A 23,834-nucleotide genomic window follows, 5' to 3' on the forward strand; every position below is an offset into this window, starting at 1 on the left:
GCACTTTGTGACTAAATATTTTAGCCTAATCCATTACAAGTAATTTAAAATTTGTATGTTCATGTTTTGAAATATCTAGTTTTAAACGTCCATGTTCTTTTAGAAAGACTTAAAGTTCCACTAGACTGTAATAAAAAAAATGAATATAATTTATTTTGTTATATATTATATTTAGATAAGGACTAAGCTTCATATTTAATATTATCTAATTAATAAATGTTTTAATTTATAAAATTATATTAAATAAAATACCAAGGAAGCGATTAAAGGTGCCGTTACAACTCCACAGCGATTTAGTGCATTGTTAAATCCGTAACCTATATTTCTATGCCATTTTTAAAATATTAGTATATATAAAAAATATAATATTTAATTTAAAGATAAATAACAATATTTTAGTGAAATTATGTTTTGTTTATAATTTTCTTAAAATAAAAATATTTTTTATATAACTATTGACTCCCTCTAGCAAAAATGATATCTTTAATTCCGCCCTTTCTGCTATGCCCACTGAAGATTAACGGCCCAGATCAGCCTTGTTCATGTAGAACTTTAATAAATAAAGCTTTTAAACATTCAAGGGATTTTTAAACAATAAGTTTTACAAAATTTTTGTTCATGATATATTTTTATATGAGAATAAACCTGATTTTAGTAGGATATAATTCCGAGATGTATGGAAAAGTTACTGCTAACGCTGCACTTATAAAGGTTTTGCCAACTAAAAATAGGGCAATGTTAATTGAATCGATAGGGTTATCTTATTTAAAATAAATTAAATAATAATCATAACGCAACAATTTGTATATGGGTAGATCAAATTCCAAATAGCTGGAAAATGAATTGATTTTGAATGATATACATATATAAATTAAATTCAATATGAGGCCATTATATAAAAGCGACAATCAGATGAACAATCATATTCCAGCGTATAGAAATGGGCTGATATTCCATCAAGATTTTCTTTAAAATTTTAATCTCGAGGTTAACTACCTTGTTGAGACTTTACGTGCATTAATTCTATACCTTTATCTAGCATACTACAATTTTTTTTACTCTTCTTATTCCATCATTCCCTTCTCATATCTTTCTATTCTTTTATTTTTCTACTCTAACCTATTGCTAGTCTAACCATTTTTAAAGGGTAGACTAATCCGTGAAAAGATCCACAAACATAGATATCAGGGTTTCTATAGCTAGTAACCGTTCCAACTAATGTTTATTTCTATTTGATATGAAAAATATTTGTTTAAATAATTTGGTTTATTGAGGCTATTTTTTCCTTAAATTTGATATAAAAAATTTGGAGGTTATTTTGATATATTTGATGGGAAAGCTGTAAATTAATTTATAATCAATATTTATATATAAATTAACATTTAGATAAATATATTTTAAGACGTTATAGAGGATTAACTACATTATAATAATAATTTTTTTTAAATCTATTTTAAAATATATAATGAACTGATAAAATATTAGTATTTTGATTTTCACTCCAGTTCTAAGTTTGTCATTAAGGATTTACAGAAAAAATATCAAAAATGGATTATATCTTCAAAAATATTGAAATTGGAAATTATATATATATCATCTAGATTATATAGGGTCACACCTTATTTGAACGCTAGCATAAGAAAGTGCCATTCTATCATAATGTTTCAAATATAATTTAGTAAATTCAACTAAATTCACTTGAATAATATAGGGTCCATCGTATTAGAATCGTTAGAGCAGTTACCGCATTGAACAAAACGATTGGCTTTCTTCGTCCTATTCTTAATTTAATTATTAAATTTAGCTATATTGATAGATAATAATGAGTTAAATAAAACAACTCATACTTTAAAGCGTAAAATCCCATTAAATTTCCAGGCATTCCACTAATTCCCATAAAGACAAAATTTATATACATATTTCCAGGTAGTAAGTCAAAGCTGAACATAAGAGTCATATGCAACTGATATATGAAAACGCTATAAATATGTCAAATTCATTATATTTCAAATAAAAGCCAGCATTAGCGACTGAATTCTAACTATGGTTCTTGAGATGGAACCAGAGAGTACATAATAATATTTACGTTTTTTAAACAATGTACATGAAAACAATTTTGAAAAAATAATAAAATTTGTAAAATATACTCATTTTTAATATTGATTAAAAATTGGAAATGTCCTCAGTTTAATTAAAATTAGATAATTTATTTTTCTAACTGTGGACCCAAAATATTGGTTTTAGGTATATATTTGAGAGTTAGATAATGCCTTTTATATATTAAAAACATTAATAAAAGTTGTGATTTGATTCTATAGTATGCAGTAGAGATCTGCAAAAATGGCCCGGCCCGTACCAGGCCCGAGACCGACCCGGCCCAAACGGGCTTCTGGCCTGGCTCGGGACTAAATTTTTTTTAAAATTGGGTTCGGGCCGGGTCTGGTCGGGCCTTGAAAGTTTTATTAAATATATCTAAACTTATCAATTTTATATCGAATTTTATATGTAAAATAAAAATATTTGATTTTATTTATAGAAACTAGATGCCATATAACATATGTCTTTTGTTTTGAGTAATTATAAAAATTAATTTCTATATTTAAATAAATTCGGGCCTGGCTGGGCCGGTAAATTTTATAAAAATTTGGGGTTCGGGCCGGGCTGGCAAAACTTTTTTAAAAAACTTCGGGTTCGGGCCGGGTCGGCTTTGAAAAATTAGGCCCGATGCAGATCACTAGTATGCACCGGGTGGCCTATTACCCGTATTATTAAAAAATATATTTAAGTTACTTCACTTCTTACAGATCGGTCGATTCCTTTGCGATAAAAAGGGGCTTAAAGATATTTGACTTTTAGCACGGATTAACTTGATGAAAAACATGCGATTTATTTTGTGATCATTTATAACCAGGGATTCGAATCGTTGGGTTTAGGTTCAACTAAACTCTAACGGTTCATGATTTAGGTTATTAAAAAATGATAATATCTTAGACCTTCCCAGTTCGAATCTGTTAGCATAGAAACTAATTAAATTAGAACCATTTTTTTAAATTTACAATCTCAGGTACTCAAAAAAATTTCTTTAAAATTATTTTCAAATCTTTCTTTTAAGCCAACATTTTAATATTACCCATTTTTTGGTATAAAAAATTTTTTCAGGGGGTCTCGAGCCCCTACGCGTCCACCCACCTAGTGAGGGTACTAAAAATTTTATCATTATTACAAAATAATACTAAACAGTGTACAAATTAAAATATATTCAAGCTTCTCTTTAGATCTATATAGAGAAATACAAACTGGGTTATAAACCCTTTTAGAGATTTGGTTTAGGTTAGGATGACAATTTTTTAAACAATTTAGGTTTGATTTAGGTTTTGTAAATATTAACAATTAATACGGCTCTATCTGTTCGGTTTGAATATTATAACTATCAATAAATACTATATGATTTTATTCTAATTAAATATTATTTTGAAAAAAACACTAAGATGTTGCAAATAACTATTACAGATTTTTAGTTTCATTTTCTGAAAGTCTGATAATGGCATGGAATGCCCTGATCAGCTAGGATGTAGAAAATATTGTATATGTTAGAAAACAAACACTCTATATCTCGGTATATTAATCCGGTATTAATAAATCGTTATCAACTATAGCTGTAGAGGTATTCAGAAAATTATGAAGTACAACTATATGATATTTAAAAGTTTGGAAACGATACTCATGTTCGAAAAAGTTAGAACTATCTGTTGTATTTTTAATTACAAATAGAGGAGAATGGGGTTGAATTATCCATAAGTAAATAAAGTGCTATAAAAATTAATGAAGGAAATTTTGGAAAATATTTAACCGAGTTTTATTCTTCACATAAAACTACTTTAGAAATTAATATTGAAAAAAATCTTTTAGTTTTTTAATAACATTTAATTAAATGAAAATTTAAGAATTTTAGCCTTTCGCAGTGCTTTGTTATAACGCTTATTTATTTCCATTTTTTAAATATAAAAATGTTCATAAGTAAGTAAATGAAAATACATTATCAGGTATGTTAAATGTAGCAGGTATCTCCATATTATATATATACCCAGGAAGTACTTTTTGTCATTTAAGACTGCCATTTTCATTTTCAAAAACAAGTCAACCATCAACATATTGCCTTTCATGCCCATAGGCAAACATGTGGTTTCTGGTTTTCTCATAAATATAATTCTATAATTTTTATTAATAATAAATCCCTGCTAAAAATGGCTAATACGAGCCCGGCTAAAACCAGCCCCAGGTTTTCGCATATAATTATAATTTAATTTTAAAATATTAAAATACAATAAATATTGTTAATATTTTTATACATGATAAAAAATTAGGCTACTTTATCATCTAGAATTGATTTAGTCTGAATAACTTTCATAAAAAAATTTATTAGTAAAAATATAAAAAATTAAAAAGTTACTTTTGATGTGTTATTATTTAAATTTGCAAATTTTTCATGTTTTTAGAACTACTGATGCATCTTATTAAAATATATTTATAGTTTAAATTTTAGTAGATTAATTTTAAATATTATTTGATATGGAAATTAGAGATCTGCAAAGTTGGTCCGACCCGTACCCGGCCCGAACGGGCTTTTAAAAAAAGAAATCGGGTTCGGGCTGGGTATTTTTAAAAAAAATTGGGCCGGGTCGGGCTTTGGAAAATTTTTTTAATATATAAAATTTATCAATTTTATGTTGAATTTTTAATGTAAAATAAAAATATTTTATTTTATTAGAAACTAGACGCCATATAACATATATCTTTTATTTTGAGTAATTATAAAAATTAATTTATATATTTAAGTAAATTCGGGCAGAGGGGTGTCGGTAAATTTTTATTCCGGGCCCCGGGCCGGAAAAAACTTTTTAAAAAATATTTCGGGTTCGGGTAGGCTGCAAATTTTTTTAAAAAATTTCGGGCGGGACCAGGATTAAAAAAGTAGGCCCGATGCAGATCACTAATGGAAATAACTGCCCAGGTTAACATTATCCTAGTTCTCTCCTACTTTATAATGAAAAAAGATCGGGTTGTCTCTTCGACATGTAAAAATAATAATCCTTTGCGACTTCCTTAAAAATTTAATGTTATCTTAAATTTAGAATCATGCGGTCTCTCCTTTATTGATAAAATAGCTTTATTTTTCATTAACTCAAACTACAAAAGTGAACGTCAAAGTTTATGCGGTTGTACTAGACAATGTGCCATAACAGAGTGTGGGAACATTTCAAGATTTTCTGTGCATTAATTGTCCAAATTTCATCAAATATTAGAAATGAGCAATAGTTCTGAAAACCTATGATATTACCATATATGGAATGACTTTAACAATTAGTGTACTAAGAACCGAAAAGGAAATTTAGTCTCAAGTCATTACAACAAAAGGAACTGCACATGTGATCTTTTCTCTCTTTTCACGAGATGATATTATATTATCCATTGGTCAATTGAAAAATTGGCATCAAGCAAAATTTTAATAAAATATTCAACATAATTTCTGCAAATAATTTAAATGGATTTGATTTAGAGTGCCTATTTAAAAAAAGGTATTTATATGCCCAATTACTTAACAAATTTATTGTGAGCATGAATATATGTTTTAGTGTAAAATTTCTATATTTCGCTGAAATAGTTATGCCATTTTTAAGCCATCCAGTACAATATATCGTAGATTTATTCAGAATACGTGTGAATTTAGAAGATCTAAAATTTTATGACGAAATTGCCTGAAAATTATAAAGTAGACACTCTACAAATGTCGGAATACACCTCTGGTAAAATCAGATTTTTTAAAATTTAAAAAATAAATTGCCAAATAATTTAAAATTGTGAAATTCCCATCCAAATAAATGATTATTAATAATTTATAAAAAATAAATTACGTGCTTAATGCTGCTAGAATGGTTCTTTTGAGTAATATTGGAACTCTCAATATATAAATAAACTTGATTTTACATATTTTTTGTACCATATTGCGTTTGGGACATTTATCGGTATTTTTTACTTGAACTATCATCACTGAATTATTCAATAATTCTTCCTGATTTTTCATGTCTTCATCAGAGTTATCATAGGTATGAACAGGTTGATTAATATTATTCAATTCCATTAATATTTTTAAAATATTAGAATGTTGAAAGAATTCTATGTCCATTAATTTATTCCATTGTGCTGCTTTTTCTATCAACAAAGTTGCCTCCCTTGTTCTATTTCTGCTCACTAACCATGGAATGGATTCGTCAGCTAATCTATATTTAATTTATGTATTAAAAATTTTAAAAAGTAGGCTTAATTATCTGTGATGAACCTTTTATTCAGAAAACATTATGCCATTTTGTATTCATAAAAATCTTGCCTAAAAACTTCACTTTTAATTTTTATAGTTTTATCCTTACACTTGGGAAACCTTTTTAATTTAGATCCTTATTTTAGTACTAATTCATCTAACTTTATTCCTATGTTAAACAAATACATTGTTTATGATCTGTCAATATTTATGTAACCATTAGAAGCATTTTATTTTACAAAATAGACAAGTTTAATAAACTCTTCTAAACAAAAAAAAAATTTCCTTATTTTCAAAAAATTTAAAAACATTAAGGATGCGTCTTGGCTCGTCTTAATTTTTTAAAAAATTGTCGGCTAATATTAAAAATAATTGAAAATGCTTACACGATAACGAAACTAAAAACACCTATGAATAATGCTGTGGCGAGTTGCAAATGTTTCCAATAAGGCAAAGCGTAGGCTAGAGAAGATAAAATGATGTGTCCTAAGGTGTACAAAGCTGTACTGACCAGCGATAAATAATGCCTCTTATTGCTGGGGATCAATTCAATCAAAAAAATCATATGGGCCATAAAGTTTCCCTACAGATAAACAAATTTTATACAAACTTAACAACAATTATATTTGTAATATATATCAGAGACCTGCAGAGGTACCATTTAAACGGACTGGCTCAGATTTCTTTTCAAAAAAAATTTCGGCTCGGGTTTTATATTTTTAGGCCCGGCACGAATTTTTTTAAAATATACTATATTTATTTTTAATTTTATAGCTAATAATGGCGATTTAAAATATACGGCCCGGGATATATTTTAAAAAATTAAAATACAGCCTGAGCCGGGTTTGCACATCTCTGATATATAAATGAAGAAAAAATATATAGAAAATTGATCTATTAAAATTTTAGGAAGCGGAAGATATGTAAAAGTAAACTAATTTATCCAAATTTTTTAAATCATATAAAACTACTATTTAATATTTAAGGGGTTTTCTATTTAAACAAACTTCTCCTAGATTTTATAATATAAACATATATTGTGTCATTTACAAGCCTCTCAATCCACACCCTTCTTAATTTTTGAAAATGATTATATAATTACCGAATGACAGACTCCTTGAATGAATCGATATACGAGAAAAACATAGAAATGTGGAGTCCAAACACATGTTAATATGGTGCTAAAAAATAAAGTAAAATTGGATAAAAGAAGAGAACGTTTTCGACCAAATTTATCGGATATCAGAGCGAAAACAAAACATCCAATGACGCTTCCAGCCATAAAAATTGAGGAGGCCTGGGTTATTAAGTATGTTCTATCTTCTGTCAAATCAAACTTTTAGTTATATTTTTCAAATAAAATGAAATGTTGAATAAAAATATAGAGAAATAAAAGTTGCTATGTGTATAACTTGTAAAATAAAATTTAACATTAGGTAAGACCGAGACTAGGCAAACCAATTTTAAAAAAATCGTCTATCCTGTAGTTTTTTATATTTAATCGATAGATCCAATCAAAGTGTTCTAGTTACATTTCTGTACATTAAACAATTAGGGCATTATGTTAATTTCTTGATATGATCAAAATACGATAAAAAATATAACAACATTATATCCCAACCTATATAATTTAATCTCTCTTTCGGTATAGTGAACAAAAATCGAGTTCACTCTCACGAGTGAGGGTATAATGTTGTATTATAAAATATGAGTATATCATTTGCAAGTTATTAATTGATTTAATTCTGAACCTGACTCACGAGATTTTCGTGACATACTGCAACCCTAAAGTGGTGGTGATGTTCTTACCGGTTTTGGCAATGAATGATATTTGTGAAACCAATGAAGGGTCATTGCGGATATTGATGGCAAGATATTTTATAGAATAATTTCGATCCATATAAGTAGAGATATTATCATTTGAAAGATTATCATCAAGCAATTCTAAATTTAAATTACTATTCAGACCATAACATTTTTTCAAATGTGGATGAGTTAAAAAGGGAATAATTAACATTTGAAATGGATAAAATATCATCAATCCCGATATGAGGAGATAGTTTTTGAGTTGATATTTCCCGAATCTTAAAGCACTTATAATTTGATCCAATTTATGCGACATTTTGATATAAAAGATTAATTTATATTTATATATTATTATTGTTTTTTCTTATAAAATAGGCATAATTTGCGAAATATTAGCAAATATGCTTAAGGGATTTATTTATCTGCAAAAATAGTTTATTATTTTAAAAATAAAATTTTTTCTTAAAAACGGTAATTTTGTCAGAATAATTGTACCCAAAACTTTATAACAAAAAAAAGTGAAATTTAAGAAAATGTTCAAATAAATTTTATGTAGTAAACCCACTTTCACGTATAAGTATAAATTAAATAGTTGAGTTGAAGTTTTATTTTGTAATGAATTTCATTTAATAACATTAATATTATTGAGACAAAGATTGATAATTTAAATTTGAAGATTAATTTAACAGATAAATCATTAATAATACTTATTAGTGGCCTGGAAATTTTTGGGAACATTTTTTCATTGAAATATAAATTGATTGTATAGAATTTTGTGAACAAGATGGTAGGGAGCAGGTGCATGCTCATTATTTTAGAAATACAATATTAAGAATATATCTTTCTTTTAACCCCCTACCCCCCCCCCCGTTTTTTTATATCTTGGTTCTTATAATATATTTTTAAAAAATTTCCCTATTATATAAGTTTTATTATATTTTTTTTAATATATATATTTTATTTTTTAAATTAAGTGATTATTTGAAATTAAAAATAAAATACTAAGAAAAAAAAATATATAAATAATAGCTAGATTTTAAAAAGATTTCATTATCCCCTCGATTGTAGCTTTGTTTTTTTTAATTTAATTTTATTTTTTTTTATTCCATCTCTAGTGATGGATTTCATATAGAGATCTGCAAATAATCGGGTTCGAGCCGGGTCGAGCCTAATATTTAAAAAAAAATTTAGGGCCGGGTAAGGTCGGATCTTGGAAATTTTATTAAATATATCTAATTTTATCAATTTTACATTGAATTTTTTATGTAAAATAAAAATTTTTGATTTAATTTAATGAAACTAAACACTATATAACATATGTCTTTTATTTTAAGTAATTATAAAAATTAATTTCTATATTTAAATAAATTCGGGCCAGGCCGGGGTAAATTTTATAAAAATAAATTTCGGGTTCGGACCGGGCCGGCAAAACATTTTAAAAATTTTCTGGTTCGGGCCGGGCTAGCAAAACTTTTTTAAAAAAAATTTCGGGCCGTGCTGGGCTTGAAAAATTAGGCCCGATGCAGATCACTAATTTCATATCCCGATACAACATATATATATAAAGGTGTAACCTAAATAGAGTTTTATTCAAATTTTAAAATGATTTAAAATTTCGGTAAAATTATTTTAAAAAAAGAAAAAAGAGGTAACTAAATTTATATGTGTTAATGGCAATGTGTTTTTTCCGGCAATTTGTTATTTTTCCAACTTTAAACTATTTTTTGAAGGAGTTTTTTAAAATATAATTTTACCGAAAATGTATTCCAGCATGTTTAGAATTCCTATATTAGGAATTATAGATAATTTTATCTTTAACTTGAGTAATTTATAATTCAAGTGAAAAATCTATGGTAAACTAATATAAATTAGATTGAGTTCAAAAGTTAATGATGACAAAATTGTCTAAAATTCATAGGGTAGGTATTCCAAACATAATGGAATTCATTTTCGGTAAAATCAGTTTTTTAAATTTAAAAGAACGCGCTCAAATAATGATTGAAAATTTAAAAAATAACACATTGCCGTTAACATATATCTTTAATGTTATGGGAAAAAATTTAATTAACTAAAAAACAATCAGAATTTTTTAAGACGATTCATACAAAGTAATTAATTTATTTTGTTATATAGAAAATGAATGTAAATATAAATTTTTCATAAAGAGATCATTTTTTCACGCGATATATACATAAGGTAATATTCATAATCAAAATAATGTCTAGCATGTGATTAATCTCAATCTTAAAAATTATTTAAGCTTCAGCACATTTTATATTTTTTTTAAAAAATATCCTAAATAATTAATAAAGAGATATTAATATTTCTTCTGCAAGGAGGTGTTATATCAATTAATAATTGATTTAGCTATTATATTTTTGAAATGTCTATTCTAAATATTTGTATCAAAAATTAATTCCAGTTGTCTAGTTATAAAAGTATTATGAACCCAAAACTCTATTTAATCATATTTTCCGTGGGCTTTGTCGACGCCTTTGCAACTGAAATACAACTACAATTTTACAATTATATAACACTACCTGAAATGATTATCAATATATATTTAAAAATTTTGGGTATTCTGACAAAAACTAAAAGATCATAAATATGAATAACGCATATTAAAATAAAAAATTAATATAGTACTTGACCGTGTATGTAATCGCAGGTTTATCATATAATCATTTTATAAATAATAGTAGTTTTAAACATTTATCCTCCTTGCCTTTTATTTGCAAAAGAGGATATGTCAGTAATAATCTAACGATGATGAAATGACATTTTTGATTGAAATTAGGGATAGGTTTACGAGGTACTCCTAGCCATCAGGACCATAGTCAGGAATTTCTTCCTGGGGGGAGGCAACTGCTTACTTAGGGGGCATTATTTTTTGAAATATCACAAATAGTTAGGCACTCATAGAAATTTTTTTAATATTTTTATTAAAAATTTTTAAATATAAATATGAATACAAAATAATACTATAATATGAATATATACAAAATAATACTATAATATAATATGACGATTTTTATTTTTAAATTTTGACATAAATGAATTAAATGCTAAATTTTGTGTTTTACATAAGCCATTAAAATACTAATTTGTTTATGTAGATCTTTTATCAATTCTCTAGTGCTCAGAACATTTTTTAGTGTAAAAATTGAGGCCTCTCAAGAAGCCGTTTATATCCCAATAAAGATGCTGTTGAGTGGCATTACAATTCTTTAAATGATGCAAGATGATAGTTTTTTATACAATAATAGATATTTTTAAAATTATGTTTCTTTAATTTCTGAAGCTAATAATCCTTTTGCTATTATATTTCATGATCGAACGCCTCCACATTTAAGTTAAATAATGATTCTAATGGGACTCTTTTATCTGATATAAAATAATCAGGGTTAAAGTGGGACAATATATTAAAACTTGATAGAAGAATATAACATCTTATGAAAATCTATTTAAAAAACGATCTATAATAATTTCATAATAATTCTTTTTTAAAGAACTACAATAGAGTTCTTTTCACAATCAAAAATGCAATTTGGTTTCGCTTAAAAAATCTTGAAGATTTGTAGGCATTTAACATACCTTTGGTGATTTTTGAGATGTGAGATTAAAATTTGAGATAGGTTTTTCAGCCATAATATCAAATTAAAAGAATTATCACTTTTTAATATATTAATTGTAAAATCAATACAATTTTATGTATCTACTATATTAGTATCTACTGACTGTAGATTTTTATTTAGGGGATCTATTGTTATCAATACTTCATAATTATAATCGGAAATGTAATTTATATTAACGCATTGAGATAAAAGACTAGAGGCTTCGATCGAATCATAAGTGGAAGCCTCTGAGTTAGAGTTCTATTAGATAAAATAATACTTCGTAAATAGCCTCAACGAGATTCAACCAGTTTACTTTTGGTCTAAAAGTCGATTAAAAGTATGGCCGCTAATATTTACAGGATACTTTAAAAAGCCTAAAAAAATTAAAAAATACATTAGATAAATTAAAAAAATTAGTCATATGCGTGGCTTATAAATTCGATGAATTATTATTTAATTCATTGAGTTGCTTTAAATACAAATAATAATGCTTTCGCTGAAAGACATTGTAAATTAATGTTTCCTATTAAATTTTCCACAAAAATTATAACGAATAATTATGCTCAGTTTCAGCCTGATTCATCTCATGTGTCATCAGCCTAACAAAAAAAAGGTATCTCACTTCTATATTTTCCTGATATGTATTCCAGCACCATATCTTAGATTATACCGTTTTGAATTTGGGTGATGTATATTGTGCAATTTGGGTATTCATTTTATAATTTTATTTAATTCAGGATCTTTTTGAATGGGTAATGAAAAAATAGGTTATAAATAGTCCATAAGAATAAATTATATTTTTATTTTTTGCAACGTCCGTAATTTTTGTTGAATTAGCCCCAAGAAAAGGTAACTCCTGTATGCTAAGAAATAGCATCAAATCAGATATTGATTTAAGATAATAATGATTATGGATTATTTCTTGGCTTATTAGAATTGTTGTTATCTCTATCCTTATTTATATTAAGATTTTAATCATGCCATATTGTTATTGAGTTTATATGAACTTTTGAGCTTTCGTGTAATAGCATTCCCTTCTTTGCAGCCAACGCTTTTTTTCCAATTGCTGAATTCTTTTTGTAGAAATTTATTACTTGCGACTAATGAGTGAATGGATATTTTATAACTAATATTATTATAGGTATGTTCTTGTTTATTAATGTGTATAAATTATATAAATAATAGTTATCTAAATATTATATTGTATTTTCATTTAGATTTGATTGTTAATCATGAATTAAATATAATACTAATATTTTTTTTCAAAATTGGGGATCGGAAAAATTTTGGCGGCCATTTTGTGGGCCAAAAATTTTTTCGTTAGGTGAGGTATGGGACAAAATTTTTTGTAGGGAAACCCTGCCCTCCCCAGTAGCCATCCCCGTGGCTATGACCCTGTACGCTATGCAGAATCATTGATTAGTTTGAGGTGTAAAAAGTTGGGTATAACAGATGGGACTGTAATTGGAATAGAATAATCCTAAAAAATGTATATATTTTATAGGGCTTCATTTACACTATAGCGAAAGTTTCTAAAGGACTTTTTATGCTCTACTTACTCAATATAATTATTAAAATGTTTAATTTAGTTAAAAGATCTAGTACATTAATATCGCTTTCCAACCTTGATCCATTAATAAAATACTTAGTTAATTATTTTTTTAGCTCCGCTTTAGGCGCATTTACCAATGCAAGTATATAGAATAAAAAAAGAATTCTTGAAAAGTTTTAACTGCTGAAAACGTTCTTACAACAAAATCTTCGCTTGATTGAGTAAGATATCGATTATTTCTCGCATTTCAGATGTGAGCATGATGTATAAATTATTTTTAAAAAGTCCCTTTTGAGAATTAATAAATTCAGCTTCCGGTATTTTTCTTTTTCGTTTCTCAGCACAGGAATCAATTGTTTCCTCTTCTTATTTTTCAAAATCTTTATAACCTACGAAATAAAATATATAGAGCACGTTATAACAATTTAGTTCTCTAAAACAGATATTTTTATTTTTTGTCATTTTTAAAACTAAATTCAATTTAGATGAGGGTAATTTAAAGTATAAGCACACATAAAGTTCATGTATTAAATGAAGACATGGTGTAAACATTTTTTATCTTAAAGGAGAGTCAGTTGAGACAGAATCTTGTGTGGATCATTGCTGCAATGATATTACGGTCCTTGAAGCATGGAGGAAATCTATATTGAAATGTTAATTTCTAATAAAAACTATATAATATTGTTAATTAAAAAAAGTTTAAATCATTTTTCACATTTATTCAAGATATGGATCAATATCACTAATGAATAAATATATTGAAAAAAATAATCCATTTTGATAAAAAGTAGATATAGAACATTATAATCACCTAGCAAAATATATCTAACTTATACATTATAAAAAATAAATAGTATATATTTATTAACCATAATAGAAATAATTATTTTCCTAAAATATAGCTATTAAGCGTACAAACAATTAAAATATTTTCTAGATCTTCTTCAGATAAACTATACATATATAAGGAGAAATGTTGTGTTTCGGCTAAGATTACTTCCAAATAAACTAATAGTACTAGTTTTATATAGATAAATTTTAGAATAAAAATAGAAATAAGGAGTATATTTAGCATATATTATTTTTAGATAAATAAATTATTGTAAATGACTAAATGTAATATTCGCTTATTTTGAAATTACAATTAACATTTTATTGCATAAAACAAATTTTAAAAAAATATCCCAGAATTCCGTTGGGGGATCAGGCGGAATTTGTAGTTACTACCTAGAATTCTCTAAATGCGATTGGTTTTTTAGGGTGAAAATAAACAAAAGAAGAAAGACCTAAATATGGAATCGCGATATGATATCGCTTCTTGCTAATTCGTATCGTTTCTTGTTAAGCATTAAGACCTCTTAGTTTTACAGTATATATTCTTGTTAGAGTAGAGTTCGAGGTTCATTTACAACTTAAATGCTATTCGGTCGCTTCCTCCGGCTTATAATTTAAAAAGAACCTGCAAATTTTTTTAAAAAAATATTTTTATTAGGTATTGTTAAAAAACTCAATTTAGCCTAATTTTTTAAAAACGTGTAAACTTTGATTTTAGCCAACAAATAGTGCCAAAAGATAACCTAACTTCTAACATCTTTTAGCAAAAATTGGAGACTTATTTAATATTTTTTGGCAAAAATTTAGCCGTTTTTAAAAAATTGATCATAATTGAGGTTTTTAAAACTAATTATTTGTAATAAAAGTAGGTTCAAATAATTTATACACAAATAGTATCCACGACTGCAGTAATATTATATAACATAATACTCTATAAAAAATAATTAAATATATTATATATATTAAAAAATGGAGCATATGGATTCTCAATAAAATAACATAATTAACGAAATTTAAATGCAAATTTCAAGGTTTATCACTAACGCGAACATTTGATATTATTATAATACATTGAAATATTTGAGTCAAAAATAAAAGTTAAGGGCAGTCAACATATGATTGTAGTTTCTCATAAAAGTATGAATTTTTCAAATATGATAATTTTTTATACCAGTATAAAATAAATGCAAAAAATGTCGGAAAGTTATCTGTTATGATATGAGAGATAAGTCCAAATCCAGGTAAAGTTAAAAATGATAACATTTCATATATGCCAAATAGATATAAGTAAAATCAATCAATTAGATATATATTTTATTTTTGTGAAATCTTTAGTTCAAATTTTTACAAAAATTTTCAAACCTAGCTTCTCTCTAAACTTAAAAAAAGGTTTATTTATCCAACTGATTTTTTTTCGACACATAATAATAGCTAAAATTTCAGAAAAGTAATGAGCAGCGTTTGGTTCTCAACTTATTATAAGTTTTAAAAAATATATCTATAGTGTTGTCTACGCTACATGCTGCCTCTATTATGATGTCCAAAGATTTTTAAATTAATTGATGTAAAAAAATATATAAGGTGGATTATATAAGAGTTGAGAGTCTATTATATAAATTATATCGCGCAAATATTTAAATCATGCAAAATTATAAGTTAAAATCTCATGTTATTTGACCCTGAAATAAGACAAGTAAGAGGTTGAACCAATTGATTCGCAATTAGCTGAAGATATGTTAAGATTGTCAAAAAAGGCCGGAGAATAATTCATTGTACCTAGAGCCACAAAACCGTGTGAGCTTTTGACGTTAGAAAAATTTCCACTAAAGGTGAGGATTTTATCTACGTAACCCATTGCGTGATTTCCCTATTTTATCAATTTGTAAATTTGTATTATTCGTAACACTAAAAACTTATTAATGAAAAGTTATAGCAATTTAAATTCCATTTTTTGTATATAAAATATATTTTCATCTAGCCAAATTATATCATGATTTATAATATAAATATTTTTTTATTGCCTCTAGATTTTAATAAATAAATATGCAAAAGTTTCCCACTTTAAAAGTCTATATTAAGAAGACACATTAAATATTCTAATGGACAAAATTTAAAACAACGGCAAAAAACTACTGAAATAATTTAAATTCCAACCAAATATGAATATTACAAACTTTAACAATGAGCGTGATTTTGTGCCAATTGTAAGGATCAAAGCCTAAGATATTTCCTTCGAACAATTTATTTTTCCCCCTTAAGTCATTGGTTACTCGGTACAATTTCTTCGAGGGATGTATCCAGAAGAATATTCCGTTAGATTTGTGGGTTTCGCAACCTCCTTTATTTACCCTCGCGGCTAAATAAATAGGAACCACATCCTCGGGGGCTAGATAACCAGTCCCCATCCCAGCAGGACCTGTGTAAGATGGCCATAAAACATCTACGCTTACTTCTACGTTTGACCTTATTTTGAAAATTTTTTTTATGTATACTTAATTCACATTCTTTTTTTTCCTGTTAATTTTTTTCTTTATTTGAGTAATATATTAAATTAATGCACAATTACATATTATATATTGTTTAGTTGGTATATTAATTGGATAAATTATTATTGAATAGGTATAATTTTATTTTACTATAAAAAGCTAGTTTTTGATATCATATATTAAATAAACAATCAATGGATTAATATTTAAAAAATATATTTTAAAATAAATTATTATTGAACTTTTACTGCAAACATAAATAAATACGACCATACCTTGCTTGTACCAATATCATAATTGTAAAATATTTGAAAATATATGATTTCTAATCCTCAAAAAAAATATACAATATTAATTAATCAATTTACATAATATCGTCAAAAAATATTAATCTGCTCCTAATTTTTTAGTAAAAAAAAAATTAACGAAATATTCAACTATATGATATAACCATTTGTAATCGCCTATAACTACGGTAGGGCTGGGCATGGCATATTTATTTCCTATGCACCAATGTATAGGGGTTTGTTGAACCACTTGAGCCATTACACCATTTACACCAATCTTCCTTGCTTCAAAAACACCCACTTGTGGTGATAAATTGTAAGGTTCTGCGAATTCCACGTAATCTTGTTTGTGATATTAGTGCATTGATTAGATATGTGAAAACTATCGTGAAATGTTATTTTGTAATTAAATTTCTGGACAGAAATTAACATTATAAATTTATCATAAAAATTTACATTTTACATATTTTTTCTGCTTATGATCCAATTTTATGAGTGTTTTATAAATACAATTTAAACTTCTATAAGATTAAATAAACTATATTTCAGGGATGTGAACCCTTCGACAAAAAAACAGGGTCCAGGTCCGGGTTCTGGTACAGAAATAAAATTTGAAAAGGACCCGGGTCCAGGGTTCGGGTCCGGGTTTAGTGAACATAAAAATAATGACTCAGAATAAGATTTTTTTTTCATTCATTTATTATTATACTTCAATATATACACATTCATAATTTACAAATAAAAAATTTTTAAATAAAATAATTTATATTATAAATGTTTTATTCAATCGCATAATCATAATATCTTCTAAAATATCATCCTTGAGATTTCCACGTATAGTAGACAAAATATATTTCAAAGATGAAAATTCTGTTCTACCCTTAGCTAATATGGGTAGTTATCTTTATAAAATTATTGTACTTGCGTCGCCGGTACAGCTATGAAGATTCTAGATAAGGCATATAATTCTGGATATATTGAAGAATTTTCTTCCCAGAATTTTAAAATATTTATATCCTTATTTATTCTCTTAATTGCTGAGGACTTTACTATTAAAGATGCAATAGGCATTTTTTGATCCTCCTTTCTATCCTCTCTATCTAAAAGTAAAATTTCAAGATCATCAATGTTGCTATCATTATTATTATCACTACAACCAGTAGGTATTGTCGTCCCCGAATATATTGTAAATAATGAAGCCTTGCGTATGCCATAAATCCTTAAGATTGTCTTTAGCCACTTGTTTTTGCTCAATACTCAATAAAACTTGATATCGAGGGTCTAAATATATAGAAGCCTATACAACTCTATTTTGCAAATATTGTTGCTCTCAAATTTTCATGTTTCTAATATTTCGTATAAAAAGAAATGTAAATTTTTCTAAATCTAATCGGCATCTAATCCATATGCCATAAAAATTAAATAAACATAATTGTTCGGATTGTAATCTTAATCTTGTTATTTTTAAAGGAACTAATACACTACAAAGGTCCTTTTGGCACCAATCATCTTCCGACAAAATGACTTCCCATGCTCCTATAATAAAATAATTACATCTTTCAAAGTTAATAATCGTTCTAGCATCATATAAATTGAGGACCAACGTGCTGTGCATTATCATTTAAATTAAAATAATATTACACAATTCACTTTAAAAATAATCAACGTGTTCCTATAACATAGCAAATTAAAAAATTTACATAATAAAATATTATTATTTACAATAATCATATCAATCTCTAAATAAAATGAAAGTTCAGGAAGAAAATTGAAAGAAAAACGCGAAGATAAAATAAATGATTACACAAAAAAGGTTAATAAAATTTATATTATTTTTTTAAAAATATTTTTAAAACCTTGAACCCTTGGACCCTTCACTTTTAAAAAGGGTCCGAGTTCGGGTTCAGCCAAAATACGAGGGTTCAGGAGGTTTCAGAGTCAGGGTCCGGGTTGACATCCCTGGTATATTTGAATAATCCCAAATATCTAAATTAATTATAAAACTAATAAATACCACATTGAGTGCCTAGAAGTTTGGATTATAAAACCCAGATATATTTATTATTTTTTACCTTCAAAATCATCAAAATAGGGAGTCGGAAACGGAAATGGCAAGGGAACAGGTTTATATACAACAGGTGATTCTCGAAATATAGTAGTTAAGGTATATAGATTGTCAGCTAAAATATTTATGCTCACTATACCACCTTGAACCTAGTAAAATGACAATATTTAGCATTTTATTAAGACCTAAGCGTAAAATATAATTTTGTAAAAATGTTTTTGCAAATTAATTTTTCGCTATGTATCAATCTGATACTGGTATCAGCGGCTTCTATCGTGGAGAATAGGGGGTAAGACGCAGGATTGGGTAGGTAAAATCTTGAGGATTTTACTATTAATTCACATTTAAATATGGAAAATTAATTGGGTAGGTAAAATCTTGAGGATTTTACTATTAATTCACATTTAAATATGGAAAATTATATTATATAGCACTATATTTATAGTTAATCTGCTTGTTGATGATTTCAAATACTATAATATTATAAAGTAATTAAACTTTTACGTATTAATAGTCGTTTTATTTTTATTGTTATGATCTCTTAATGGTTAACAGTGCATTTATGCACCAGGCTATTTCTATTTAGGATTATTTTTTTCGGCTGATTTTTTTATAATATCATATTTGAGCATTAATCAATATAATTTGAAAAAATTGAGAATTTTTATCCATAAGAAAAATCTTTACCATTAATGGGTTAATAAGATGGATGTCATGCTACCTATCTTGTATCTTGTATGTCGTGTCTATACTAATTATTTCAAATTCAGCGGTAGTGTACAACTAAGTTCGAGATTAAAAAAACGTAAGGGAAATTTGGAAAGGGGGTGGGATAAATTCATCAGTGGTTTGGGGGGGGGGGGTGAAGAAGCGTCTGATTAGTTTTTATTTTTTCTAAATGGTGTCTAGTTAATAAACATTATCTCTAAATAAATTATTTTAGATCTTCAATTACTTTAAGCTTTTACAAACAACTACTTTGGAGAGGAAATTTATATTAAGAAAAATTATTTATAGAAAAATATAAAACATATGTAGAATACCTCAATAACGTTTTGGGGATCTAAAACCTGCCTCTCACTCTCAGGAACCTTTGGCGATAGGTCTGTTCTCCACACATACAACTTTCGAATATTCTTAAACGTTCCACCCAGCATAAATTGGACCACTTGATGATCAGCGACGGCGTAAGGTTTTAGCTCGGGCCTGATGCATTTGGAATTTCCATATGTCAGAGTTTCTATAATTATAGTAAGTTGAGTCTTGTTAGATGGGGCCAAACTAACGAAGCTTCCACCACCATCCAATAATCCTACACCTCTATTGTGCTTGAGATAGTACCAGCCTGGTTCGGAGAAGTGTGTGGTATGCGCCGTTACCCAGATTGGTAGACTAACGGTGTAATGACCAGACCAGGGCTCATTAGCGGTCATGAGTCCACATCCACCATAAGGTAATCCGTCGTAATAACTGTAAATCAAATTCCATGAAAGGGTTCTGTATATGATATTATATTTTTTAATATATATTAATATAACTATAACCCACTTTTATTAAATATAAAGGATTTATCAATGTTTTTCCTTCTCTCTTGGAGGAAACTCCCTATATCCCTGTATGCTAAATTCTAAAGTATAATCTCTCTTCTCCCCACAGTTAAAATTCCTCATTTCCTAGTAAACCAGGCAAATATTCTATTACTCTTAAACACGTCTTCTACACTTGGTCAATGACGTATAACAATTTTTTCTCCTTTTCCTCTCAATAAAAGTTTATAAAAGTTTACATTATATTTATTTACACAATCTCTATTTTTTTTATAAGAAAGTGTGCTTAGGTGAGACCCTTAAAAAGTAATATTAAAATATTATCTTAAGTAGTGCAATATAAATGGGACTAATTGAACGTTGTTTTGATTCTGATATGTTTAATTATAATATGATGTAAGTATGGCTCGGTAAAAATTTATTTGTGTTGCAAAAAAGATACAATTGTTTTTATGTATCTGGAAAATAAATTTGTTCCCTAACCCATTTTATATTATCAAATGTAATCGAAGTAGCCAATTAGACCTTTTAAAATTTCATATTAATATCACGATTGTCAAATATCATGTCATTGATAAGATTGAACCAATAAACCCAAAACTTGGTATATATATCACAATTTAACTTTTTTTTAAATGTAGAACACAACCCTATCCGAAATTTAATTTTTTTAAAATTAACCCTGAGGGATTTTTCGACTGAGACATGTATAACTTTAATTGCATAAACCTTCATATCAAAACAAAGAGTTTAAAATTATTCATTATTACTTTCATTCCCATCATACGAAATACAAAATTTAAATCCTAAATTGAACGTTTTATTATTTCAATTTTTTTATAAATAAATTTTCAAAATAAAATATTTAAGCTTACGCAGACATATATCCCCGAACATAATTTTGATTAAGGATTCTAGCCCAACAACCAGCACCGATTCTATCGTTCAAGGTACTGTAATCTTCCGATGACCATAGTATCTTGCCAGTATTTACTGCATCTTGAGTACTATATGTTCCTGGATAATGTTCACTGTATTCAATTTCATTAAAAATTTAATATTTTAGTGAGTTTTCCAGGATTTTGCTTTGAAATATACATTAAAATTTATTATATAAATAAAAAAAATAGGACCTGCTTTATAATAGCAGAGACTAGCTTCCCCCCCCCCTGCGCGCCCACCAGATTTATTCCTAAGACATAGAGTGATGGTAACGATGAATTCACTTGCATTTTTAATAATTCATTATTGAGATATTTTTTAGAAAAAGTTTTTAAACCCCCTCCCTTTCCTTATAACCTAGGTCCAAGAATGTAGAATGATGAAAAATTTCACTTATCTGAGTATTACTCATTCTTTCACAATTTTTTTTTTCGGAAATTATATTGTGGTAAGAGTATAATATTTTTTTTTATATGATATAAAATTAAGAATGATAAAATGATATTATTTATTAAGAATTATCAAGTTTGATTTTACTGTAGGTTTACCAGTTTTAGGTCTCAAATGATACTTTGCTCCTCTAGCATGAAATATGATCACTTATACCTCTGATGAGCAACCCATTTTGACAAAAGGTAATTTTTATTAAACTCCTAAATATCTTAATAAATTTTATTTATATATCACTTCTCTATAGACTCGTTTTTCCGACGAAGAGAAATAACATAGAATCGAATTTCAAATAACTTTAATAGATAGTATATTTACCTTCCTCTTCTTTTTAGCCAAAAAAATAATCATATTTTTAAAGATTTTTCAAAAAATAAATTACTCATTAAGTACCCAATGATATCGATGGCGTTGTGAAATTCTTCATCCTTGTGCATTTGCTTCGTCACCGACCATTCTAAATCGTAGGAGTCAGGTGCTATCAATTTGATACTCGATAAATTATTTTGGTTCAAATATTTTCGAAAATATTTGACAAATTCTTTATCACATTTTTGTTCATTCCATATCTTATATCATATTTTTTTAAATTTAACCTCTATGATCAACTATTAAAATAAAATGAAAAAAATTTAATATAATGGGGCACAGGGGTTAAAAGCTGAGAATAAGTAAGAGTTTAACAGTTTTATAACTTGGAATACGGGTTTACAAATAAATTTAAAATAATTGTCAAGTACCAATGCAGCATTAAAAATAATGAAGGGGGGCATCAAGACACTTAATTAATAAGATAATCTAACTGATTAAACCTTGTTTCTAATAAAGGTTTTATTAGTCATTTTAACTAGCTATTATGCCCTTTAGACATAAAAATAATTTCGAAATTTTGATCGCATCAACAGAATTGTTAAATCCTACTTTTAAAAGTAGCGCGCTACCGCTATCGCAATTTGTCAAAAAAAGTAGCACGCTTATTTAAAAGTAGCTTCGGCTACCTTTTATAAAAAAAAATTTAGAAATAAATTTGTTTTATTTTTTGCTTATAATGTTTTTTTGTTTTTACATTAATTTGAAAATATTTTTCAAATTTGGAAATGGAAAATTTGTATTATTATTATCAAGAACATCTTCCAGGGTTTCCATTTCATTAATATTATCATTGTCTGTTATCTGACTCACTTACATCGATTTGAATTCATTTGCGATGACATTTTAAATAGTTTACACCAGATGATTTAGGTGTATAGTACAAATTGAAAAATATAAATTTCAACTTCAAAATTAAGTAATAAATCATAAAAATTATAATTAATTATGATATTTTATTTAAATTTTCATGTTTATAGTTACATTCATTAGCGCTACTTAGCTATTTTCAAAAAAAAGGACCGTAAATAATTGGAAAAAATGCAGCGTACTATTAGCTATCGCTACCAAAAAAGAGCGCTACTTTAACAACTCTGCTCATCACTAATATTAAAAATTAGCTATTCCCGCAGCATTAAAATAGCAGCAATTTACAATACGTTGGGAAAAGATACAAGTAAAAGGTGTTCTAGAACGACCTAGGATGTGGATTGTGATTAACTACATCACATCATAATTGTAATTTGCTTAAAATAATATATTAACTCTACTTCATATCTGGTGACCCTTTACCTCAACCCTAACCTCGCCAAAAGATTAGTTCTTCACTCAAAATCTGTAATCCCTGAGTCACATCTGCTACTTGAAAAATAACACTTTTTTGTAATATTAAAATATACTTTGTCCTTATTTGTTAATTTTTAGAGAAGTTGTCTGAAGATAGCGTTGTTAAACGGCCCAATTTGGGTCGATTTTATTACACGACCGTTTAAGATTTTAGCCAAGATAATATTAGTAAGCCTGTCATATGTGGCAGAAAGTTTTGGACCTCTATTTGCCAAA

General features: G+C 27.0%; 1 protein-coding gene across 1 annotated transcript in view; it reads right to left on the minus strand.

Annotated features, from left to right (window-relative positions):
- The window catches only part of LOC135926778 (galactocerebrosidase-like), a 39,202-nt gene that overhangs the window by 12,047 nt on the left and 3,321 nt on the right, over positions 1 to 23,834 (minus strand). Inside the window, exons 6-14 of the mRNA XM_065462710.1 lie at positions 22,296 to 22,471; positions 21,386 to 21,541; positions 20,007 to 20,460; positions 18,971 to 19,112; positions 17,063 to 17,240; positions 16,300 to 16,588; positions 15,804 to 15,992; positions 6,703 to 6,899; positions 6,035 to 6,278 (exon numbers count right to left, since the gene is read on the minus strand). Coding sequence (XP_065318782.1) covers positions 6,035 to 6,278; positions 6,703 to 6,899; positions 15,804 to 15,992; positions 16,300 to 16,588; positions 17,063 to 17,240; positions 18,971 to 19,112; positions 20,007 to 20,460; positions 21,386 to 21,541; positions 22,296 to 22,471 — 2,025 coding nt within the window. The remainder of the gene's footprint in view (positions 1 to 6,034; positions 6,279 to 6,702; positions 6,900 to 15,803; positions 15,993 to 16,299; positions 16,589 to 17,062; positions 17,241 to 18,970; positions 19,113 to 20,006; positions 20,461 to 21,385; positions 21,542 to 22,295; positions 22,472 to 23,834) is intronic.

This window comes from Gordionus sp. m RMFG-2023, chromosome 3, assembly GCF_954871325.1.
Source record: "Gordionus sp. m RMFG-2023 chromosome 3, tfGorSpeb1-WG-v2, whole genome shotgun sequence".
Taxonomy (NCBI): domain Eukaryota; kingdom Metazoa; phylum Nematomorpha; class Gordioida; order Chordodea; family Parachordodidae; genus Gordionus; species Gordionus sp. m RMFG-2023.